The sequence below is a fragment of the Corvus cornix genome, chromosome 13 (genome assembly GCF_000738735.6).
Source record: "Corvus cornix cornix isolate S_Up_H32 chromosome 13, ASM73873v5, whole genome shotgun sequence".
Taxonomy (NCBI): Eukaryota; Metazoa; Chordata; class Aves; order Passeriformes; family Corvidae; genus Corvus; species Corvus cornix.
Window position 1 is genome coordinate 1,720,730 of NC_046343.1, and position 22,631 is coordinate 1,743,360.

The 22,631-nt window shown below is 46.7% G+C and overlaps 1 protein-coding gene across 5 annotated transcripts; it reads left to right on the top strand.

Moving 5' to 3' along the window:
• The first annotated feature begins 1,165 nt into the window (after positions 1 to 1,165).
• FBXO38 (F-box protein 38) lies at positions 1,166 to 21,467 on the top strand. 5 transcript variants are annotated; one of them, XM_039559604.1, is made up of 22 exons: positions 1,166 to 1,260; positions 3,359 to 3,503; positions 4,553 to 4,686; positions 5,761 to 5,924; positions 6,259 to 6,424; positions 6,757 to 6,894; positions 7,170 to 7,307; positions 7,668 to 7,761; positions 8,033 to 8,163; positions 8,426 to 8,596; positions 8,841 to 8,983; positions 9,819 to 10,041; positions 10,650 to 10,769; positions 11,431 to 11,610; positions 12,869 to 13,558; positions 15,226 to 15,326; positions 15,503 to 15,605; positions 16,560 to 16,726; positions 17,783 to 17,928; positions 19,446 to 19,549; positions 19,757 to 19,870; positions 20,836 to 21,467. In XM_039559604.1, the coding sequence occupies exons 2-22, from the start codon at positions 3,376 to 3,378 to the stop codon at positions 21,012 to 21,014; spliced, it is 3,534 nt and encodes a 1,177-aa protein (XP_039415538.1). In that variant the 5' UTR covers positions 1,166 to 1,260; positions 3,359 to 3,375; the 3' UTR covers positions 21,015 to 21,467. The 5 variants fall into 5 exon arrangements, with proteins under 5 accessions (XP_039415538.1, XP_039415537.1, XP_010397921.3 ...); XM_039559603.1 differs by having other exon boundaries at positions 3,362 to 3,503; XM_010399619.4 differs by lacking the exon at positions 1,166 to 1,260 and having other exon boundaries at positions 5,837 to 5,924.
• Positions 21,468 to 22,631: the final 1,164 nt, after the last annotated feature.

The following is a 22,631-nucleotide window of genomic DNA, read 5'->3' on the forward strand; positions in this document are numbered from 1 at the left end:
CAGGTTGGACTCAGTGCTCTATGAAGGCTTTTCCAACCTCAGTGATGCTGTTGACACATCCAAAACCCATAGGGATTGCCAAGAATTTATTTTGTTTTTCTAACTCTGCCACAGAGCGCTGTGGATTCCTCTGGGATTATCACTAAACCAGCAGCTGAGTCTTTGCATGCTGTCATTCACAAAAAATAACTCACAAACAGTCTGCTGGGTGACGAATGAGCCTTGTTACCCAATCCCTTGGGGTTTGCATGAAACATGACTTTAAAATGTTGAGGAAATTGGGATTTCTGCTGAGATCCACCCAAACACACTGATTAAAACATGGCTTAAGTATAAACCTTTATAATACTGCAAATACACGTGGAAAGGCAACAGGCAGGAGTTTTGGGCACAGGGTAAAGACTCTCCACGAAAAATCACTTACAAAGCTCCCAGAGAGCATCTGAAGGAGGAACACGGGGATGGGAAGGGTCTGGAGGGGCCATGGAGGAGCTGCTGAGGGCACTTGGAATGTTCAGCTGGAGGAGACTGAGGGGAGACTCCTCGGGGTCTGCAGCTCCTCCCGAGGGCAGCTCCAATCTCTGCTCTCTGGGACAGGGACAGCACCCAGGGAATGGCTGGAGCTGGGTCAGGGAGGTTTAGGTTGGATATCAGGAAAGGTTCTTCCCCCAGAGGGTGCTGGGCACTGCCCAGGCTCCCCAGGGAATGGGCACGGCCCCGAGGCTGCCAGAGCTCCAGGAGCGTTTGGACAGCGCTGCCAGGGATGCCCAGGGTGGGGTTGTTGGGGGGTCTGGGCAGGACCAGGAGCTGCACTGGGTGATCATGGAATGGTTCGGGTTGGAAGGACCTTAAAGCCCATCTCATCCCAGCCCTGCCACGGGCAGGGACCCCTCCCACAGCCGAGGCTGCTCCGAGCTCCATCCACGGTGACTCCCGTGTGTCCCTCCAGCTCAGCACAGCTGTGACCGTAACTGCGCGCTGCCGGAACACTTTTATTGAATCACATCCCTCTCGCTCTGTGCTGAGCGAGCGCAGCCTGCGAACCGGAGCCCCCGGAGCCCTCAGCGCTCGCCCCGCCGGGGCCGGGCGGTGCCACGCTCAAGATGGCGGCGGGGCGGGGCCGGAAGCGCGGGCGGAAGCGGAAGCGCGGGGCGGAAGCGGAAGCGCGGCGGCGCTGGCGGAAGGGGCCGCGCAGGAAGCGGGGCCGGGGCTCCCCCGCGGCCACAACCGGGGCGAGGGCGGCGAGGGGAGCGAGGGCAGGTGAGGGCAGCGAGGGGCAGGGGAGGGGGACGCGCCGGGCCCGGCCCCTGGCGGCGGCGGGGCGGGGACACGGAGGCTGCCGCCCCCTGCCGGCCCCGCGGCGTCGGGCCGGCTCCGCTGTCACAGGCCCTGGGGGCCTCCCCGTGAGGGAACGGCGGCGGTGGGGCTGGGGGGAAACCTGTCTTTCTCTCGCTTATCTGGGCACAGATCACCGCGGCCTCGCGTTTTCCCCTTTCCTTAGGGAGCGCCCCTCTGTACCCGGCGCTTGCCAGGCCGGCCCTGGCTGCTCTCGCCGCGTTTTTCCTCATTTTTCGTTTCTGCGGAGTCTCCCCGTGGTTCTTTAAGGTTTTTAAGGTCCGTGGGGTATTTGCTCATCAAGAATGGAGCACGTCGAGCTGTTGTTTCATCCGACCTTTATTGTCGGGAATTAATTGAGGCGGGGGCCGCAAAATCCCATTTGGTTTATTGAATATATAAAGCTCTTTGCTATGGAGATTTGTTTTTTATTTTTAAATGAGGTCAGCTCGCTAATATAGAATGAGGTGTTAAAGCTGTGCTCGTTCTCTCAGAATAGCCCCAGGAGGAGCTTTTATTGTGCAGAAACTGCAGACTCATAGAGACAAATTCTTCTTTTTCCTCTCCATGGCAGGGGCTGGTTGTGCTGTTGCAGTTGTGTCTAGCAGGATTTTTCCTGCTTTGGTCGTTAATATTTTTATTTCTCTTGCCTTTTGTCCCAGTCCTTCTGCTGTTCTCTTTCCTGCTGGATTGTACCCAGCTCGTGGCTGTGTCAGTCTGGAATTTTTTAGGTTATGTCCTGCCCTCTGTTCAAATTGAGTTATCCCAGGTGCCTGGGAATCCATGTAATGCTTGCTTTCCTTGGAATTCAGTTTATAAATAATTAGTTTGGGGCTTTATGAGGTTGATCACCCCAAACTGAGCCCTTCCAGCCTGCCCGGAAAGAAAAACCCGGGGTCTTCACTCCTGGCTGGAGAATTCCCCCAGTCCAGAGGAGCAGAGATCACAGGCACAAGGTGGGGATTTAGTTATTTGAATATCCCCCTTTAAAATCACATCATGGCAACATGCAGTTATTAACTTAGAGTGCACCCAAAATGTGTGAAACCACGTGTTTTGCAGTAGTTAGACCACAGTGAGGCTGTCAATATTTCAAATTTTGCTATCACAGGGAGGCTGCAACAGAGGCCTTTTCCAAAATCTGTCTTTTTTGACCAGTTGTTTTTCCTCAATCCACTGAATTTTGGCATCCAACCTGTTAAACTCAGGTTCACTGAGCTGGTGATGGTTTGCCCTCCTCGTTCTTGTCCTTATGTTAGAATAAAATAAATCCTTGCCAGATACGGTGGTGAAAGGATCTCTCAGCATCTGCAGAAGGTGATTTTCTGTTAGCACTAAGTTCATATTTATTTTAGTTGCCTATTTGTTGCTTCTCATTATAATTGTGGGTGTTTTTGAAGGAGCTGTTGTGGCTGCTGTGCCTGTGTGTGCTGCAGTGTGGATGGACACAGTTCAGCAAGGAGCAGAGGATCCTGCACCTTGCTTTCAGACAATGACTCTCAGTTTTTCTATGGCTTTGATCTTTAACTCAGCAACCTGAATATTTTCCTTGGTGTCTTCACCTCGAAGAGGAGCTGGTTTGAGGGGTTTTAGTAGGGCATTTTTGGAGAATGATCAGCAGGAGCCCATTTTTTCAACAAGGAAAAAGAAATCATTTTTCTGCTGGACAGAGACTTTGGGCTTTTATTTTTCACTGGAACGTTGTCGTTGGTACTGAGTTGGTGATCTCTGCACAACTTTCCTGTGACTGATTCCAGGGTGGAATCTCTGAAGTCTGAAGACTTTTTCTTCAGCAAAAGAACTGATCTCTGGTCCAACCTGTGGAGATTTCCCTCTTTGTGACTCCCTCAGCTGAGAGGGTCTGTCCGGTTTGTCTGATCATCCACAGGTTATGTCTGAGCCCTTCTGTCTAATCAAACCACAACTTGTTTTTTGAAGCTTAACTGCTGCTTCCTCCTCTTCTCTGTCCCTGTTGTTTTTCAGTTGCCCTGAATTTCCTAACTCTGTGCCCATTTCCTCCCAGCAGAACTCGGTGCAGAGATGGGGCCCCGGCGGAAAACTGTGAAAGCGAGCGCAGTGAGCAGGGAAGGGGCAGGCTCTACCAAAGCTGAGGAGCCAAAAGATTACATGAACCAACTCTCTCATGAGGTGCTTTGCCACATCTTTAGGTGAGCAGCCTGGCAGAAATAATTTAGTGCTTATTATTTTACAGTTCTCTACCTTTTTTCCAACATTAGCTGCACACGCAGGAAACTTGGTGACACGCAGGAAACTGTGGATGTGACACGCAGGAAACTGTGGATGTGCCACGAGTGAATTGGTGGATAAAAAAGGATGGCAAATGTTTTTTTCAGTCCCCAAAATTCATTTGGAAACTGAAAATTAATTTATGAATGTTAGAATGAATAAGAAATAAATGAACAAATTCTGTTATAAATATTGATTTTAGAGCAGAAATACACCTTGGGTAGGGCACAGTTGAGATGATTGTTTGGGAATTGTTGCAGCTGCAGAAGGGATCTGGGATGAGGATGTGACCTCCCCTGCAGCAAAGTCGTTCTCCCAGATGCTCACTCAGCCCTATTATCCAAAAGTAGCACCTCACCAACAAGTTCTTTGGAAACAGAAACGCTCCACGATAGTTGAAATTGAGCTTGCAGTATATGCTAGAAAATAGAAATAACTTAATTAAACCTGTTGAGGCAAGTGGCTTGGTCAGCAGGGTTTGGGTTGGTTTAAATTAAATGTAAGGACAAAATCCTTCCTTGTGAGGGTGGGCAGGCCCTGGCACGGGATGCTCAGAGGAGCTGTGGCTGCCCCTGGATCCCTGGCAGTGCCCAAGGCCGGGTTGGACACTGGGGCTGGAGCAGCCTGGGACAGTGGGAGGTGTCCCTGCCCATGGCAGGGGTGGCACTGGATGGGCTTTAAGGTCCCTTCCAACCCAAACATTCTGTGATTCTATGATTTCTTAGAGAACTAACTCATCTGTGTGTTTAATATTGTATTTGTATGAATGTTCTGCATTCAGTGTCAGAAACTGCTGAGTCACTCTGCTTAGCAGAACTCCACATTTCATCAGAGCGCAGCCCGAAAATTCTGCTTGAGCAGCCACCGTGCAGTGTTAGAAACCCCAACATGGCTGCAGCCAGGCTTTGGCTTGTGACAGGTGCTGAGGGCTGCAGCTGTGCTAAAGCAGGGCTGTTTTTGCTCTCCCAAGGTACCTTCCCTTGCAGGATATCATGTGCATGGAATGCCTGTCCCGGAAGCTGAAGGAGGCGGTGACGCTGTACCTGCGCGTGGTGAAGGTGGTGGATCTGTGTGCGGGGCGTTGGTGGGAGTACATGCCCACAGGTGAGCCCCCTGCTGCTCCCTGCCACTTACCTGTACCAAAGAAACCTCAGATTGCTTGGATGTTCCGTTCCTCTGGGTGGCTGCCTTGAGGAATGGTTTGCCAAGTTTCTGTCTGTGTGTAAATAGAAATTTTGGGTGTTGCTGCGTTAGGTCATAGGTTGGACTTGATGATCTCAAAGGTCTTTTCCAGCCCAGTTCATTCTGTGATTCTGTGACTGGGGGTGCTCTGTAGCCACCTGTCAATACAATCTGTGTTTGTCTGATTGTTGGAAGGGAGTTTATCCAAGGGTTATGCCATGAAGAGGCTGTTTGCATGCAGGCAGCAAAAAATGCAGTGGAATGAGAGAGCAACTCATCTGCCAGCACTTAACAATGTGAGGATAAGTTTTGATGTCACACCTCGAGTCACCTGCAGATCAATAGATAAATGTGTCAATCTAGGTGAACCCTGTGAGTACCAGGATTTCTGTTGGGTTTAAATTGCACTGCTGGGATTTGGTGGGGGACAGAACTAAACAAATTAGACAACTTACAAACTGATATTGATTAGGGCTGGTAGTAGGCAAGTGTTTAGACTTAACCTAAAATTGGTGTAAATACAGGCAACTTACCCAGTTAAAATCCTTTTTATGTGCTGAACTACACTAGAATAAAATAAATCCTTGCTTTAAGACACCATCCTGTTTCTGTGAGAAATGTGAGCTGTGGTGAATAATGAACTGAAATAAGGGACCCAGCTGGGATTTTTTTTAGCCATGGAGTTGATAAATGGAATTCCAGGAAAAATAGGCACACAAGCCTTCATGTGAGGAGGGAGAGAGCACAGTTAACCCTGCAGCCATGCTGCTCCACTGAAGGAAACCTGTAGCAAACCTGCAAAATTCAAGGCAGAAGAGTATTTAGGTCATGATTTCTAGAATGTGGAAGTAAAAGAAAAGCTGTTGCTTCACCAAGTGCATCTTTCAGCATCACAGAACTGGTACTGCCACATACAGAGAGAAGTGTGTTCGGCTTTCCCTTCGCAGCTGAGTGTCTGCTGCCACACCAATACCAAATGTGTTGTTGTTGTCTTAGGTTTCACTGATTCCAGCTTCCTAACGCTGCTGAGGAAGATGCCAGACATTGAACAACTTTATGGTCTTCATCCCAGGTATCTGGAAAGGCGCCGAGTCCGTGGCCACGAAGCTTTCAGCATTCCTGGAGTTTTAGAGGCTTTGCAGGCCTGTCCAAATTTGCTGGTGAGTGGCTGGCTGGGGAGAGAACCTCCTTCAGCACTGTTAAAAGTTGTGACAAGGACTTGGTGCTTCTGGGGCTTTGGTTTAGACCTGGCTGCACAGGGAGCAGTTAATTGTGACCCTATTTGCCAATGACAGCTATTTTCAGTTGCATTCCTGGCAATCCCAGGTGCTCTTAAGCCCAGCAGTGAATTAAAGCTCTGATCCCTCTGCTTTTAAAAAGACAAGTCTTGCTAGAAATTAAGTGATTTAAGCTTACATTCTGTAGTTTACATGGTAAAGAGGATGTTGTTGTTGAACTGGTGTTAGAGCATTTGCTTTGCTTCCTTTTATCCAGGGTGTTGAGACCTCTCATTTAGAGCTGGTGGAAGCTATTTGGACATACATGCCCCAAGTCCACATTTTAGGGAAGTTTCGTAATCGTAATGGTGCTTTTCCAATTCCTCCTGAGAACAAGCTGAAAATTCCTATAGGAGCTAAAATTCAGACTTTGCACTTAGTAGGTGAGTGTGGTCGTGGTGAAGTAGTTGGCTTCAACACAGGTGGATTTAAAGGCATTGAAACTCTGCAAATTTGTAATTCTTTTGAGGAGAGGGAGTTTGGGCTGTGGCATCTTGGAGCTCTTAGTTGGATATCTGATAGCAGGTGCAGAGGGCAAGTTCTAAAGAATTATTGCCAAACCAAGGTGAAGAACTTGTGTTTCAAGTGTTCACAGCTTTTCTCACTTGCCACAAAGCACAGAAAAGCTTCCTTTTGAAAGCCAGCAATTTGTCATGCAGCTGAATGGTTTAAAGCTTGTTTAAAATGTTTGTTTGTTTTGTTTATGTATTATTAGGGGTGAATGTCCCTGAGATTCCTTGTATCCCAATGCTGAGGCACCTTTATTTGAAGTGGGTGAGACTCACCAAACCACAGCCTTTTAAAGATTTCCTTTGTATCAGCTTACGTGCTTTTGTCATGAGGAACTGTGCTGGTAAGAGGGATTCTTCCTGTCTGAAGGGGATGGTAGAGCATGTAGGAAATCTGGTTCTGTTAAAGTCTTGGAATTCCACATTCTGAGATCAACCCTTGCTTGATTTGTGGTGTTGGACAGAAATCTCTCCCTGTCCTATCCCTTGCTTGGTGCTGTGTGCTTCTGTTGACTTCCTGCTCTGGAGGGACGTGTGTGGATGTGTTTTGATTCTTCCATGGCATAATTCAGGGAGAAGTGAACAATCTGCTTTGTCTTTCTGACCTTGTTGTGTGCAGGACCCACAAACTCTCTGAAGTACGTTCCCCTGGTGACAGGCCTGGCTTCTGCCAGGAATCTGGAGCACTTGGAACTGGTCCGTGTTCCATTTCTTGGAGGACTTATCCAGCACGTGGTAGAAGACAGCTGGAGATCAGGTGGGAAACTCCTAATCCCTCAAACTTCACCAAAAATAAATAAATAAATTAAAGCTTTAGCAAATTCTGGAGGTTTTTTTGTCTGTAGCATATCCTTTCCTGACTGTTATTTCCAAGTTTGGAACTATCATCAAGGGGCTAAATATGTTCTGTATTGGGTGTAATTTTGATATTCTAACTGCAATTAACACTTAATGAGCTGCACTTATTGGTGAGCAGAACCAGGATTGGAGGAGTTGGGTGCAAGTATTTGTTTTCTTGCTTTGCTAAAAAAGGTCAAGACAACACTGGTGCAAATGTGTCGGGCTGAAGGCTGTGGTGTGAGACTGAAGAGTAAGAAGGGTGTTCTTTATTTGCCAGGTGGTTTCAGGAATTTGCACACTATAGTACTGGGAGCTTGCAAGAATGCACTTGAAGTGGATCTTGGCTACCTCATCATAACTGCTGCACGAAGGTACCTCCCTTCAGATGTCTCTTTGCTTCTCCTTTTTCAAAATAAATGTCTTAGGAATGATGTCCAAGAGACAACAGCTGTCAAAGTCTAAGGAATACACGTTTAGACTTTGCATAACAGGAGTGTTCTGTGATTAAAATAACTGCAAATACCCTCTGAATCCAGCCATTGCTGGAAGAATTCTCTGATTTTATTAGGACAGGGCACCTTCTGGAGTGTTTTCTGTGTTGTGGCCTGAATTTTGATAGGAGCAATTTTGAATTCCCTGCAGGTTGCACGAAGTGCGGATCCAGCCTTCCTTGACCAAAGATGGTGTTTTTTCTGCTTTGAAGATGGCTGAACTGGAATTCCCACAGTTTGAAACTCTTCACCTAGGCTACGTTGATGAGTTTTTACTACAGTGTATGACACTTTCTATGTACATAAAAACCATAAGGATTACATAAATTGCTCTGTTCTCAATCACGTTCTCGGTGATTAATAACAGTATTAATGTTGCACGTATTGAGGCTGCTGATCTCATACAGCCAAATCCGGTTTTCCTCACTTCCTGAAACTGGCAAAGCTCAGCTTTATTAAAGGAATGATCTGATCAATAAGGAGTTAGAAAATCCTGCTATAAAAGGCAAATTTACTGCTGTGTCTGCTCCTCTCTCTTTTATAGGTAAAATGACGAGTACGGACTTGGTGAGGTACGGCTTGGCTGATGTGGTTGAAAACCCAGGAATTATTACAGATATTGGTATGAAAGCTGTAAATGAAGTTTTTTCTTTCATCAAGTATCTGGTCATTTACAACTGCCCACATCTACATAACCCAAATAATTGGATCACAGGTATTGCACACCTTTGAAATTTCAGAGCTATTCTATGAATTTCTGTGCTAAACCAGAATTTCTCTGCTCTAGTACTGCTTGTTCTGTTGTTAGTAAGTACAGTAGATGATGCTTGCTTTGGGGCCATGGTGATGCTGGGAACAGGATGGAGATACAGAGGATGCTGCTCTCAGATCTGAAAAGGGAGTAATGAACAAGGAGTGAGGTGGGAATCCCTCAGGAACGGCCTCTCTTGTGTTCCCAGATCACTCGAGGTGGACACGCCTGGTTGACCTGACCCTGGTGAGGTGCCACGCCATCAAGCTGGACTCTTTCAGTCAGTTCATCGAGTTACTGCCAAGCTTGGAGTTTATTTCTCTGGACCAGATGTTTAGAGAGCCTCCAAAGGTAAATTCCACAGGATGCTTTGGCTTTTTCTTGTTGCCAGGATTTATACTTGTTTCCGTTTCATTGGCAATCCGGTGTGCTCCTGCTGCTGTGCAGTCTTTTCAAAGTTGTCGTTATTTAAGGAGATTGGTAAGAAATTACTTTGGTTTGCAGTTGCTTTTAGCGTGGTCTGCTGAGGAAAGTGGTGCTGCTTCTGCAGATGGGAGCAGTGGCAAGGAGTGAACGTGTGACCAGAAAATAAAACTCACTCATTCTGTCAAGATCTCTGCTGATAGTTCACTGTGCTCCTGCTTTGGATATTATTTTTTCTTCTTAGGCCTCTCTTTACAATACTAAGAGGTTTTTATGATTTTTTTTACTGGGTGAAATGGGGGTAGTTTCCCTTTTGAAGTGTTTTCAAAGCTTAGGAATTTATTTCTTCACGTTGTCCCCTCCCACACTGTAACACAAATCCTTGGTAAGATGCTGGCATGGAATGGAAAGGGCCCATGTAAAACCTGCTTCCTGTGGTCATTAATGGTGCCTTGAGGCTGCTGTGTGCTGGGGAGACTCTGATCTGCTGTTCGTGTTGATGTAATGATCCCACAGCAAATTAACAGATTAACACAATTAATAGATTAAAATTAAGTGCTTTGAGGAGTTCCCTTTCATTGGGAGTTTAACTGTCAATTTTCTGAGTTGCCAACCTGAAGATGGACATGTGCAGTCAGGAAATCTGAGAGACAGTTTCCCTTTCACAGACAATTCCAGCAGAGTGGTTTTCCTGTTGCCGTCAGGGAATGTTGACATAACAAATCCATGTTTTCAAATCTGAATTCCTGCTCTTTGTTTCCAGGGTTGTGCTCGTGTGGGCCTAAGTGCAGGCACGGGAATTGGGGTCTCCTCTGCCCTGGTGAGCAATCAGAACTCCAACAATGACAATGACAACAACAACAACCACCAGAACAACAACAACCCCAACATCCACCACAACAACCACCAGCACCCCAACGAGCAGAACGAGGAGAACGAGCTGCGCCAGGAGGGCCCCGCTGAGGAGCAGCAGATTGGGGCTGAGGGTAATCCCAGGGCACCTTTTGGGGGAGATTTGCAGCTGAGGGTAATCCTTGGGGTACTTTGAGGGGTGATTTTATCTGCATTCCCCCTCACATAGGCTCCTGGTCAAGATAGGAATATGCATTGAACGCTCGTTGCTCTTTCAGCTCCTGGTGTGCAGTTTGAATCTTTCCTGTGCCACATCTGGGTGATAAAAGCTGCCACAGTGCAGAGCTGGCTGTCACTGCAGCTGTAGGCTCCGTGTGACATCCTCTGGGGAAGTGCCAGGACTCCTCAGGGCACAGCTGGGAGAACATCCCAGTGCTGCTGGTGTATTTTTAATATTTCCCAGCAAAGACTGAAGTCGTTGGAGGGAATGAAAATGTAAATCCTGGTTATGCTGCTCTGCATAGAACAAAACTTTTGAGGAGGAGGGGAAAATCTGAGTGAACTAAACCCCGAAAGTTAGACTGGGCTTTAGCTACAGAGATGGAGAACAAATCTGTGAGAGACCTTGTGCAACCCAGAGGCTCATCAAGGGAATCAAGGCAGCTATTATTTATTTCTTGTGGGTGCTTGAGGGCTCTCTTCATTCTCTTTCCTATCCCTGACCTCCTCTTGCCCTTTCCAGCCCTGAATGAGATGGAGGAGGTGGCACAGGAAGAAGGGGAGGCTGCTGGGCAGGCCCAGAACGAGCTGCCAGCTCCCAGCCAGGCTGTTGTTCCCATGGAGGTGGATGAAGAGCAAGCAGGTAACTCTGGGAAGAAATCATCTCTTGGTATCTCCCTGAGGGATTCATTTTCCATTGTAAGTCTGGTTTTGCTTCAGCTGGGTTGTCTGGTTTGGAATGATGATGTTAGCATATCTTAATTTATTCTGTGTTACAGCCCAGAGTTTTCCTCACATATGCAGGGAAATACCTTGACCTTAAATCCTGATTTTTGTGCTCAGTATAATGAAAGTCAAGGCCTGAATGAGCTTGTCCTGTTGCTCTGTTGGTGTTCATGGCCTTACTTCTTTCACTGCAGCACTTGGGTTCTTTTTTGCTTTTTCTCAAGCCAGGACAACTGGTTCCAGTGTTAATTGAATTTGTATTACTGGCACAAGGCAGTCTTGATTTCTTTTATTGCCACTTTTTGCTGGACAATAACATTTTCTACTGAATATCCCAACAACCTGAAGTAGCATTCCATTGTGCCACTCTTCTCTTCCAAACCAGAATGCTTTAATGCTGAAATGCAGTTATTTTGCTCTTCTCCCATTTAGATTTTAATGAGGGAGCCACAGAATGGGTAGTTAAACTGGCTCAAATTAATTTCTTACCATTTTTTCAAGCAGTGCAGAAAGTTCTTCAACCCTTTAATCCATGCTTGGTTAATTTGTACATGAACTGTTGATATTCTCCTTCTCAGGACCAAGTGGAATTCAACCTGTTGTAAAAGCAGCTCCAATTACCATCCATGATTCAGACAGTGAGGATGAAGAGGAAAACATGGGCACTTCCAGAGCCTGCATCTCCAACAGCATTGCACAGAATTACTCAGATGGGGAGGAGAAGAGCAGGGATCCAGTGGAAACCAGAGAACCTTCAGGTGTGCAACATTTATTTGTAAGCTTCAGTCTTTCCATCTGGTTCAGGTTCATTTCTAGCTCAGTTTGGAATGTAGAGTGAAGGTGTAAGGACATATTTTGAGCTCAAATCACAGATGTTGTACAGAAACAGAAATAGTGGTGCTGCACTGATCAGAAACCTGCAGCTCCTCTTTGGGATTCCCAAGTGGACAGAATTTATCATGCTTGTGAGCCCCCAGTGTGGATGTCAGTTCTGGTTTGAGGGGGGAAATAATCTGTGTTTGGACAGAATTTTTATCGACATTTGTACTGCCAATATTGGGGATTTGGGGTTTGGGGTATGTAATGAGCTAAGAGGATTAAGACAGTAGGTGTTAAGGAGGAATTTCTCCATGGAAAGGGTGCTCAGGCCTTGGCAGGGGCTGCCCAGGGAGGTTTGGAGTGCCCATCCCTGGAGGTGCCCAAGGAAGGGCTGGAGGTGGCACTCAGTGCTCTGGGCTGGGGACAAGGTGGGGATTGGGCACAGCTTGGACTCGATGGGCTGGGAGGGCTTTTCCAACTTCAGTGATCCTGGGATTAAGTTCTGTTATGATTTGTACACTGCTCAGTGGGGGCTTTTATTCACCTGTGAGCTGAGGCTGCTGTTACTGCTGGAAGCACTGCCCAGACCCAGGAGGGGGAGCTGAGGGTTGCTGCTGAAATGTGAACTTCAGTCCTGTCTCCATTCCTGTTTGATTCCTCACCTTTAAGAAAATAGAAGCCTCTTTATATTAAATATTAGGAAAAAATCCCTCCCTATGAGGGTGGTAGAGGCCCTGGCACAGGGTGCCCAGAGCAGCTGTGGCTGCCCCTGGATCCCTGGCAGTGCCCAAGGCCAGGCTGGACATTGGGGCTTGGAGCAGCCTGGGACAGTGGGAGGTGTCCCTGCCATGGCAGGGGTGGCACTGGATGGGCTTTAAGGTCTCTTCCAACCCAAACCATTGCATATTCTTTGACTCTGATGTCAGTGTGCCTTTCATATTGTTGTGCCTGTGTGACAGTGAGCTGCTCTGGGACAATTTGACAGATTTATGTGACAAACCCTCCAGCACATGTCTCCAAAAATAGCTGCAGGACATTACAAAGATGCAGCAACAGCTACAAATACTAATAATTCCCGTTCCTGGGAAGATTGTCGTTGGCCTCTGGGCTTTCATGTGTTTTCAGTAGCCTTCAGCAGAGTAACACTGACATTGATTTGAGGTTTTCTCACTGTTGTCCCTCCCTTCGCTCCTGCAGTGAGCGGCAAAGGCAAGACTCCCCTGCGGAAGAGATGCAGCAGCAGCCACGGGGGCCAGGCCAAGCAGTTCCCCAGTGAGGAGAGCAGCTGTGAGAAGGGCTGCCAGGTGACCAGCGAGCAGATCAAAGCTGACATGAAAGCAGCCAGTGACATGCCCGAGAGGAGCAAGAGCAAGGATTCCTACGGCAGCTGCAGCAGCGCTCCGGGATCCACGGCAACAGCCAGCTCCTGCAGCGCTGCTTCTCCCAGTCCTGACTGTGCCCAGCCAGCCCAGAGCCACTCTGCTGGCAGCAGCCCAGCAGCTGGAGAGGAGTCCAGGCACTGTGGCTGCTCTCCTTGCAAAAGGGAAGGCTCCAGTGAGAGGGAGCCTGAGGAGAGCTCCGTTTGCTCCCGGTGTTCCTCCAGGGCCGCGCAGCACAGGACGAGCGGGGGGTGTGATGGGGAGTGCCCCTCCACGAGTGGAGCCTGCAGGGACGGGCCAGACTTTGCACTTAGGACACTGCCAGACTGTGGGGCTGCAGGAGAGCCCGGGGATGACAGGACTAGTGGGAGTGCCTGTGGGGCTGGCAGCCAGGAGCAGAGCATGCAGCCCCCAAGCTGGGAGCTGGACTGCAAGGAGGAGTATCCTCGGAGACCCCTGACCAGGGCCAGGAGCAGGCTGTCCCATGTGCCTCTGGTGTCAGAGCCAGGTAGGACTTACACACAGAGTAACGGCTGAGTAACTGCAGTGCTGCCGTGAGACAGCTCTGAGCTCCCCAGGGAGCTCTGATGTGGAGCTTGTTAGTCAGGGATTTAAACCTGAGTGGTTTGAAAGGGTCAGAGCTTGATGGAACAGAGGTGCCATCACCAGGTGAAATCAGATTTCTCTGAAAGTGCCACTGACTTTTTCCTCCATGCAGCTTTCTGTTGATGTTCTCCATACATTCTAACCAGTATTTGCTTTACTCCTTTGGAAAGCAAATGCAGTTTTTTGGTAGCTCTGTCTGCCTGTGAAGGCTGTGATTCATTGAAACATGATGAATGTTTCCCCATTAAAATCCTCCCTGGAAAGGCAGCAGCTACACTTAGATCTGAACAAGAAGGCAAAGGTTATAGCTGGTGTTTTATCAACCAATAAAGAAAGCCATAATTATAATTGAGCCAGACTTTTGGACCTGCACTGGGTGCTGCTTCCAGGTGTTTAAGGCAAGGTGGTCAAACTTACTGAAAATTGTCCTTTTTTTAAACACCTTCATCCTTCACATTATTGTTTTGCTCATCTGACATAAAATAAAACCCCTGAAGGGTTGGAATGAAGGGAGAAAACAACAGATGTGAGAGGGGAACTCGCTGTTTCTTTCAAATATGCTTCCTTTCCAAAATAATCACCTTAGTCTGGCACAAGCTCATATATCCAGGATTCTTTGCTGGGAATATCTGGCAGGTGAAATGAAACTGGAAGATGAAATGTGCTGCTTACAGAACCGTGAGTGTTGGAGGCAAGAGAAGATTGAGAGCAAATTCCTGCCTCTGTTAACATGGAATGATTCAAACACTTTATATCCTGGTGTTTTTCCAGTTTATTTAATGCTCCCAAGTGTTAACAAAACCTATATCACCTCAGAGGTTCTGCAGGTAGATGCAGCTCAGATTTGAAGAAGAGACCTTGCTATTAAATTTAAAATGTCTTGTTTTCTACCTTATGACTAGTAATTAATTTGGGATCTTTGTGCACATGGCATGTTTTAATTAAGTCAAATAAAGCTTAGTTTTAGTAAAATAAATTCTCATTTTGATCTGTTAATGACAGAGAATTAATTCTAGGGAATTTTTTTTCTCCTCCTGTTGGAAATAATGCTGATGGTGATTTCTTTTCAAAGACTCTTCTGTTAAATCAAGCAGGAATTTGAGGTCCCTGGTGCAGCTTGGGAACATTAAAGGATTTTATACCTGGGCATCCTTTGCAATATTAGGAAAAACTTAGTGACAGTTATAAAGAACAGATTTTCCAGTAGTTTGAGGTAATTTCTAGTATTTAAACATTAAAGCTATTTTGGGTCTTGTATTTGTCAAGGATGTTCTGTTTCCTGCAGAGAACCAAGTGTAACCTAACCATGAATCTTCTTTCCTTTTCCTGGCCCCACATCTTTCTGTGGTGTTGCACTGTAGGTTCAGCATTCCTGGGTTGTCCCCTATGAAGTTATTTAATGGGAATAATTCTGAGCACAAACCTGACAGTGGGGTTTGAGCAAGGAGAGATTTGTTTTGAAGCCAGGCAGGTGTTTGGATTTACCTGTGTGGGAAAAGTTCTCGTGGGCTGTTCTCAGCTGTCCTGAAATGGAGCAGAGGAGAGATTTTTCCATGTTTTTGTTTCCAGAAGTAGCAAAGCCAAAGCCAAGGCAAACCACCAAGAGGAAAAGGACAGCTGACAAATCCACCAGTACCAGTGACCCCGTGATTGAGGATGATCATGTTCAGGTAAGGGCTTTTCCTTCACTCCCTGCAGCTTTATCACCATGAGCACCTGTTGGGAACTGAAGCTGTATTACATTAATTAATATCCTCCTGTATCTTGTAAAATTCAGTTTATTTTTCCTTCATTTTTACCCTGTCATACATTTTTTTCTTCTTTTTTTTTTTTCCATTTTCCCCAGGTACTGACTTTGAAATCCAAAAACCTCGTAGGAATCACACTAACCAACTGTGGAATAACAGATTTGGTGCTGAAAGACTGCCCCAAAATGATGTTCATCCATGGTATGTGCTTCATGTCAGGGCTGCCTCTTCCCTGTGGCATTATTGGAAACTCCTGAAAGAATTCAAGTCAGGCCACTGCTCATTTTGTATTCATCAGCTGCATTGCTGATGAATTAGAACTCCAAATATTGCTGCTTCCCACTTTGCATGTCTCTTTTAACAGCTTTAATAAAGATTAATATCTGAAAATCAACAGCTGAAATGATCTGACAATTAGGGAGATGAGATGTTTATTGAAGAGTGCCAATACAATAATTAGAAGTTGATGAAATGAGTTTGAGTACCTTGTTTTTTCTCTCATTTCTTCATGCTCCTGTAGATTTTTTAGCTGACAGGATGGTACTTTTGCTCCTTGACATGATAAAAATCTGTTTTCAGTGCTGGCACTTAGGTTACATTGGTTTCACGTGCCGGGCTGTGACTGCTCCTGGATTGGGTCATTTATTGTTTTCTGCAACATCTAAATGAAGGCCTTTTCTTCTGACATGAGATCTGGCTACTTAGCAGAAATAAAGGAATTATTCTTTATTCCAGAGTATGTAGAGCACACATTGATTTGGAAGGAAATTTTGATTACATGAGCAGCGTTGCTAGAAGGGAAACAGTTTTGTTTTCCACTGTGTGGCTTCACTATCCTCCGTGGTTGAGCTGATTTTGGAAGTTGTGGCAGCCCACAGACCATTTCAGTGAAAGGAAACAGAGGGAGAAAAAGGTTATTAGATTATATTTGACATGGCCTTTTAAAAGGCCACTTCTGGCAAGTTCACAGCTGAGAAGTTTGATGATAATATGGAAAAAATGAAGAGCTGGGCTATATCTGCTATACTTATGTAATTTTTTGGTACTTATATCGCTTGTTTGCCTTCTTTTGAACCTGCCAGCCTTGAAATTCTCTGACAGGAGGCTCCTGAGGTTTTTCATTTCCTTTTAATACCTTTATTTGCTCTTTTCTAGCTACAAGGTGCCGTGTGTTGAAACACTTGAAGGTAGAAAACGCCCCCGTTGTGAATCGCTTTGACTACGCCCAGTGCAAGAAGCTCAACATGGATCAGGTCCTGGATCAGATCCTCAGGATGCCCCCAGAGAGGAACAGGATCATTTACCTTCGTCCCATGCAGCAGGTACAGAGCCAGCCTGGATTCTCTGGGAGCACCCCTGGAGCTCTGCCTGGAGGGGGTTTGCAGTTGAGGCAGGAAATGTTACAACAACACAACTCCGAAATTGGGTTGTTGAAAGCCCAGCAAGGCTTTTATTGCAGAATCTGCTACTTGGATTTTAAGATACTCTGATAGATTAAATATTAAAATTCACTCTCTCCAGTATTCATTGCATTAGAGAATAGTGTAAAATAGGATGCATTGAATTAATTTCCAACTGAATCACTCCAGCTGTAAGAACCTGGGTGTTCCTTGGAGCTGTGTGTGAGCAGAGCATCAGGCACAGGGATCTGACATCCTTAACCCATGTCCTGTTAGATTTAGGAGCACCAGAGTTTGGGATACTGAAGGCACCATCCCCTCCTGATGCTGAAGTGTTGCAGGACACTGGTGGGACTGGGAGCCACCTTCTCCTCTCCCAGGTTGTGCAGGAGCTGGAACAGGGACATTTAGGGAGTTGTTTAAATCATCTGATGAGGATTTATGAGGGCTTAATTTAAGACCTGGAAGGCTGGGAATGTTTAATTTTATCCCTCTGTGGTGCTGCTCCTCTCCTGCTTTTCCTGGCTTGGTTTGCCAAGGAGGGAAAATTGACTGGACATAAAATCCATGAAATCAGCTTTGCTTTGAAGCTACACCTCTTGCTTTTGGTCTTAGAGGACAATGGTAAAAATATTAGGTGAGAACAAAAATCCAAATCACTGATCCCCTTCCCCTACGCCAAATTCTGAGGAGTGAATGTAGTTTTAGACCATTCTTTAACTGTATGGAGTTTATTTCCACATTGGAGTTGGGAAACACATCAGAAATGAGACATTTGCCATCCAATTCCAGTACTCAAGAAGCTGACTTGGCAAAGCTGCAGTGGGGAAATTTGGCTCCCCTCAATCCTGTGTTTATTTGTGTTGTTAAAATTCCCTCTCATTGCTGCATTTTCTGGGGATTTGGTCGATGTCTGTTTGCTGTTGACTCTGCAGCCCCATCCCTGTGTTTCTGGTGCTCACAAGTCTTTGTCCCCAGGTGGACACGCTGACTCTGGAGCAGAAGATCTTCAGTGGCCCCTACCCCTACCACATCTGCATCATCCACGAGTTCAGCAACCCCCCCAACGTCCGCAACAAGGTGCGGGTGCGGAGCTGGATGGACACCATAGCCAACATCAACCAGTGAGTACTGACCACAGCTGGGGAGTGCTGGCCATGACCAGGGAGTGCTGACCATAACCAGTGAGTACTGACCACAGCTGGGGAGTGCTGACCATGACCAGGGAGTGCTGACCATAGCTGGGGAGTGCTGGCCATGGCCAGGGAGTGCTGACCATAACCAGTGAGTACTGACCACAGCTGGGGAGTGCTGGCCATGGCCAGGGAGTGCTGACCATAACCAGTGAGTACTGACCACAGCTGGGGAGTGCTGGCCATAACCAGTGAGTACTGACCATAGCTGGGGAGTGCTGACCACAGCTGGGGAGTGCTGGCCATAACCAGTGAGTACTGACCACAGCTGGGGAGTGCTGGCCATGGCCAGTGAGTACTGACCACAGCTGGGGAGTGCTGACCACAGCTGGGGAGTGCTGGCCATAACCAGTGAGTACTGACCACAGCTGGGGAGTGCTGGCCATGGCCAGTGAGTACTGACCACAGCTGGGGAGTGCTGAGCACAGCTGGGGAGTGCTGAGCACAGCTGGGGAGTGCTGGCCATGGCCAGTGAGTACTGACCACAGCTGGGGAGTGCTGACCACAGCCAGTGAGTACTGACCACAGCTGGGGAGTGCTGACCATGGCCAGGGAGTGCTGACCACAGCTGGGGAGTGCTGGCCATGGCCAGTGAGTGCTGACCACAGCTGGGGAGTGCTGACCACAGCTGGGGAGTGCTGGCCATAACCAGTGAGTACTGACCACAGCTGGGGAGTGCTGACCATGACCAGGGCGTACTGACCACAGCTGGGGAGTGCTGACCACAGCTGGGGAGTGCTGACCATGACCAGGGCGTACTGACCATGACCAGGGAGTGCTGACCACAGCCGAGGAGTGCTGACCATGACCAGGGAGTATTTGCCCTCCAGGGACTCTGCCAAGGTGTCCTGGAGCAGCTGCAGCTCCAGCCTTGCTCTCTATTCTGTCACCCAAATTTAAAAAAAAAAAATCCAATCTACTGAAGGTTGAATTCTGGGTGGTGCAGTGTAAAATTCCAGTGTCAAGATGCATGTAATATAAAACAGATTGTAAACCCATATGGGAAATCCTATAAATTCTCCAGTAATAACCACATAATTCATCACATTCATCCAGCAATAATGCAGTCGTACATTGAAGTCATTGGGATGGCTGAGAAAAATCTTCAAAGCTGAAAACAAGTTATTTTTAAAAAGGAATTTGCTCCAGGAAATAGCGTTGGTTTCTGTGGTAGGTGATGTTCAGTCAATGTCAGCTCCTGAAAATTCCCAGCAGCAGGGAATTGTAGCCAGTGGCTCTCATCCAGCTGCTCTGAACCTGTCCCTGTTGGCTCTGGTTGCTCTCCCAAGTGAAGGGATGGATGCTGACTTGGTGCGAGGGTCCTGGGGGAGTTTTTCCACGGATTCAGGCTCCTTAAAGGAAACGTTGTGTGTTAGGATTTCCCATTTGGTTTTTCCTCCCTCCCGTCTCCCATTTCCTGGCTGTAACCTCTCCCTCCTTCTCTCCAGAGAGCTGATTAAATACGAGTTCTTCCCTGAGGCCACCAGGACTGAAGAGGACCTGAAGAAATACCCCAAGTACCCCTGGGGCAGAGACATTTACACCCTGGAAGGTGAGAGCTGCTGGAGAGCTGAGGGCTCCTGCTCTGCCTCTTGCTTTGCCTCGTCACCAGAGATGTGGAGAATATTCCTTGTGAGGAAAGAGGGGCAACTCAGCTCAGTGGGGGAATAAAGTGAGGAGATGCTTTGTGGATTTAAGAGTGCTGGTGCTGCAGGGGTGATGTTTTCCTCTCTGGATCCTCATCCTGTCCCTCTCCCAGGTATTGTGGATGGTGCTCCTTACTCCATGATCACTGACTTCCCCTGGCTGAGGTCCCTGAGGACAGCAGAGCCCAACAGCTACGCCAGATACGACTTTGAGGATGATGAGAGGAGTGAGTAACTTGCTTGGATTCCTCACACCACTTGGTTATTTGGCAGTGCATCCCTTTCTTTTTCAGTTTTCTGGTCCTTTGGCTGGTTTTGGTAGATCTGTTGTTAAGGTAAGCTGGAGGGAAGTGAGAAAACTCACAGAAGTTTGACATAAAAGAGTTAAAAACTACTTGAAAACTCTGGAATGGAGATTATGTGGGTTAGAATTCATTGTAGATGTGGCTCTTTCTATTTAGGAGCTTGTCTGCTAAAATACGATGGTAGGCAGTGCCTGGGGCTCAATTAAAAACCTTGCTGGGTAGCAGAGAAAAATATGTTCTTCCATTACTTAATTAGGAACATCCTGCAATCTTCGTTAGAGGTATTTTTAGTTGATCCTGGTTTGGATATTCTTACCCAGCTCCAGTTCAGGAATATCAAGAGGATAAGGAAGAGATTTTTTTTTTTTTTTTTTTTTTTTTTGCTATACCTTTCTCTGGTTTTATTTTTTAATTTCTTTTTAAAATTTTATTTTAGACTGATGTAATTTAATTTTATTTTAGCCTGACTTAATGCTTGTAGTTCAGTATGAGGCCTGAATTACCAAAAATTGATAAGTGTTTGATTAAAGAGTCAGGATATTAAGAGTCCTGGTGTTAAAGCCATGAAAAATAAGGGGAGTGCTGCTGCTTTATCCCTAATTGCTGTTGTTTATAGAACACTGAAGTAATGGATGACCTGGAATTAAGTCAGAGAGGCCTCAGGCAGAGGGTTTGTGATGCCCTGGGATTCATTTCACTCCCAGACATTTGGACATGAGGATTGGAGCCATGGAAAACTTTCAAATACATGGAATGCAGGAGAGAACGTTCCCGGTCAGGGGAAGACTCTTCCCTTTGCCTCTTTTGCCAAGCCTGAATGCAAAACCAGCCTGGCTGGTGAATATTTTTGGGAGAAACATCCCCTTTTCCTTGCTGTCTTTCCCCAGCCACCATCTACGCCCCGAGGAGGAAGGGGCAGCTCTCGGCTGACATCTGCATGGAGACCATCGGCGAGGAGATCTCGGAGCTGCGCCAGGTCAGGAAGGGGGTGTTCCAGAGGGTCGTGGCCATCTTCATCCACTACTGTGATGTCAATGGGGAGCCCGTGGAGGATGATTACATCTGAGGGGTGCCCCCAGCCTGCCCTCCCTCCCCCTGGCACTGCTGGCCAAGAAAAAGCAGGATTTTTTCCAAATGCAAAGCATTTCCCACCAAGGCGCCCTCAGCTCTCCCTCTGGCCAGGAGGATGTAGTTAAATGTAAAGTGGAAAGTACAAATTGTATACTAAGAGTTGTACATAGAGGAAAAAAACAAACAAAAAACACCTTCCTAATACTGAGACTTTATTTCATATGTTTATACAATTTAATTTAAGTTCCATTTTAATGAAGGCCAATAATTAGGAACGGGGAAGAAGATTTGAACTTTTCAGCCCATGCAATTCATAGCAGTATTTTTTTTTCCCTCACAAACAACAATTCCATTTGCTGTGTTCAAAAGAGTCATCAGAGTCTCTTTTAATCTGTGCCTTTTTCTTGAGCATTTAAGAGTCCAGTCTGAGTAAACCTGTTGAGCACAATCTTGGTGTCTTGTGTGCATTTTTGGAAGGGTCAGAATATTCTCCAGCTGTTGCAAAGAAGGCCAGAAGCAGGGAAAAAAAAATGTAGAGAATTTGGTGATCTGTGGTAGTTTCTAGAGGTATCCAACCCATTTTTTGGGGGGAAGGAACCCCCCATGTTTAGCACCTTGGAAACAGAATGTTCTCAAGCATTTTGTACTGTTAGATTTCATTTTTGTGGTGTATTTAACTCTGTACTATGGAAATCAAGTTGCTGATTGTTGGTTCCACCCTGTTGAACATAAATCTGCCCATTCTGGCTGGCTGGAAGCTGAGCTTTCCCTTCAGGCAGGTAGAAAAGGGGATGTGGAGCTGCACAGGGTCCATGTGACACAGCCAGGGAGCTTTGGGGCTGGGTTGTGCTCACTCCTGAATGCACATTTGCCATGTGGTCAGTAAAAACTGCTGCTATTTGCCCCAAAATGTGTGTGTGTTGTGTATTGAAAGGTGCTCATGGTGCCCACAGGGGTCTGGGGGGGATTTGCTGTCAGTGCAGGTGTAAAAATGCACTCACAGGGTGCCCGGGGCTTGGAGAGGCCAATTCCCAGCTCTGGAAGTGGCTGCTTGAATTCCCAGCTCTGGCCTGGTCTCTCACCCATGCTTGTTTAAAATTGGTGTTCCCAGCCTAAAAAAAATGACACTTCCTGAGGTAAAATCTGTACAGTTTGGAGCATTTTATCCAGTTTTGCTCATCATCCTGCTGGTGATTCTCTGAATCTGGGGTAAATGTGGCTATTGGGAATTTCTGTGACGTTTAGCTCTGTAAAATTGAGGTCAAACTGCTCAAACAGCAAAGCCAGTGTTGGTTTTCTCTGCCTCTCTGTGGGAATTCTTGGGATAATGTGGAACTAGAAATACATGGGGTAAGAGGAGGAGAATGGTGCCTCATGGGAGCAGCAAGAGATTTGGAGTAGCAGCATTTCTTCACCTGCTCTGTGCTGACTGGAGGTGCAGCACGGAACACCAGAGAATGTGAATGTTTTTAAATTTGCTTTAATGCAGGATCACAGTCAATGGTTTATTATAACCCTTATATTTAATTAACAATAGATAATGTATTCAGTGACATTCAACCAAAACAATTGTGACCCTTCCTAGAAGTGTTTCAAGTCCTCTGAGTCATTG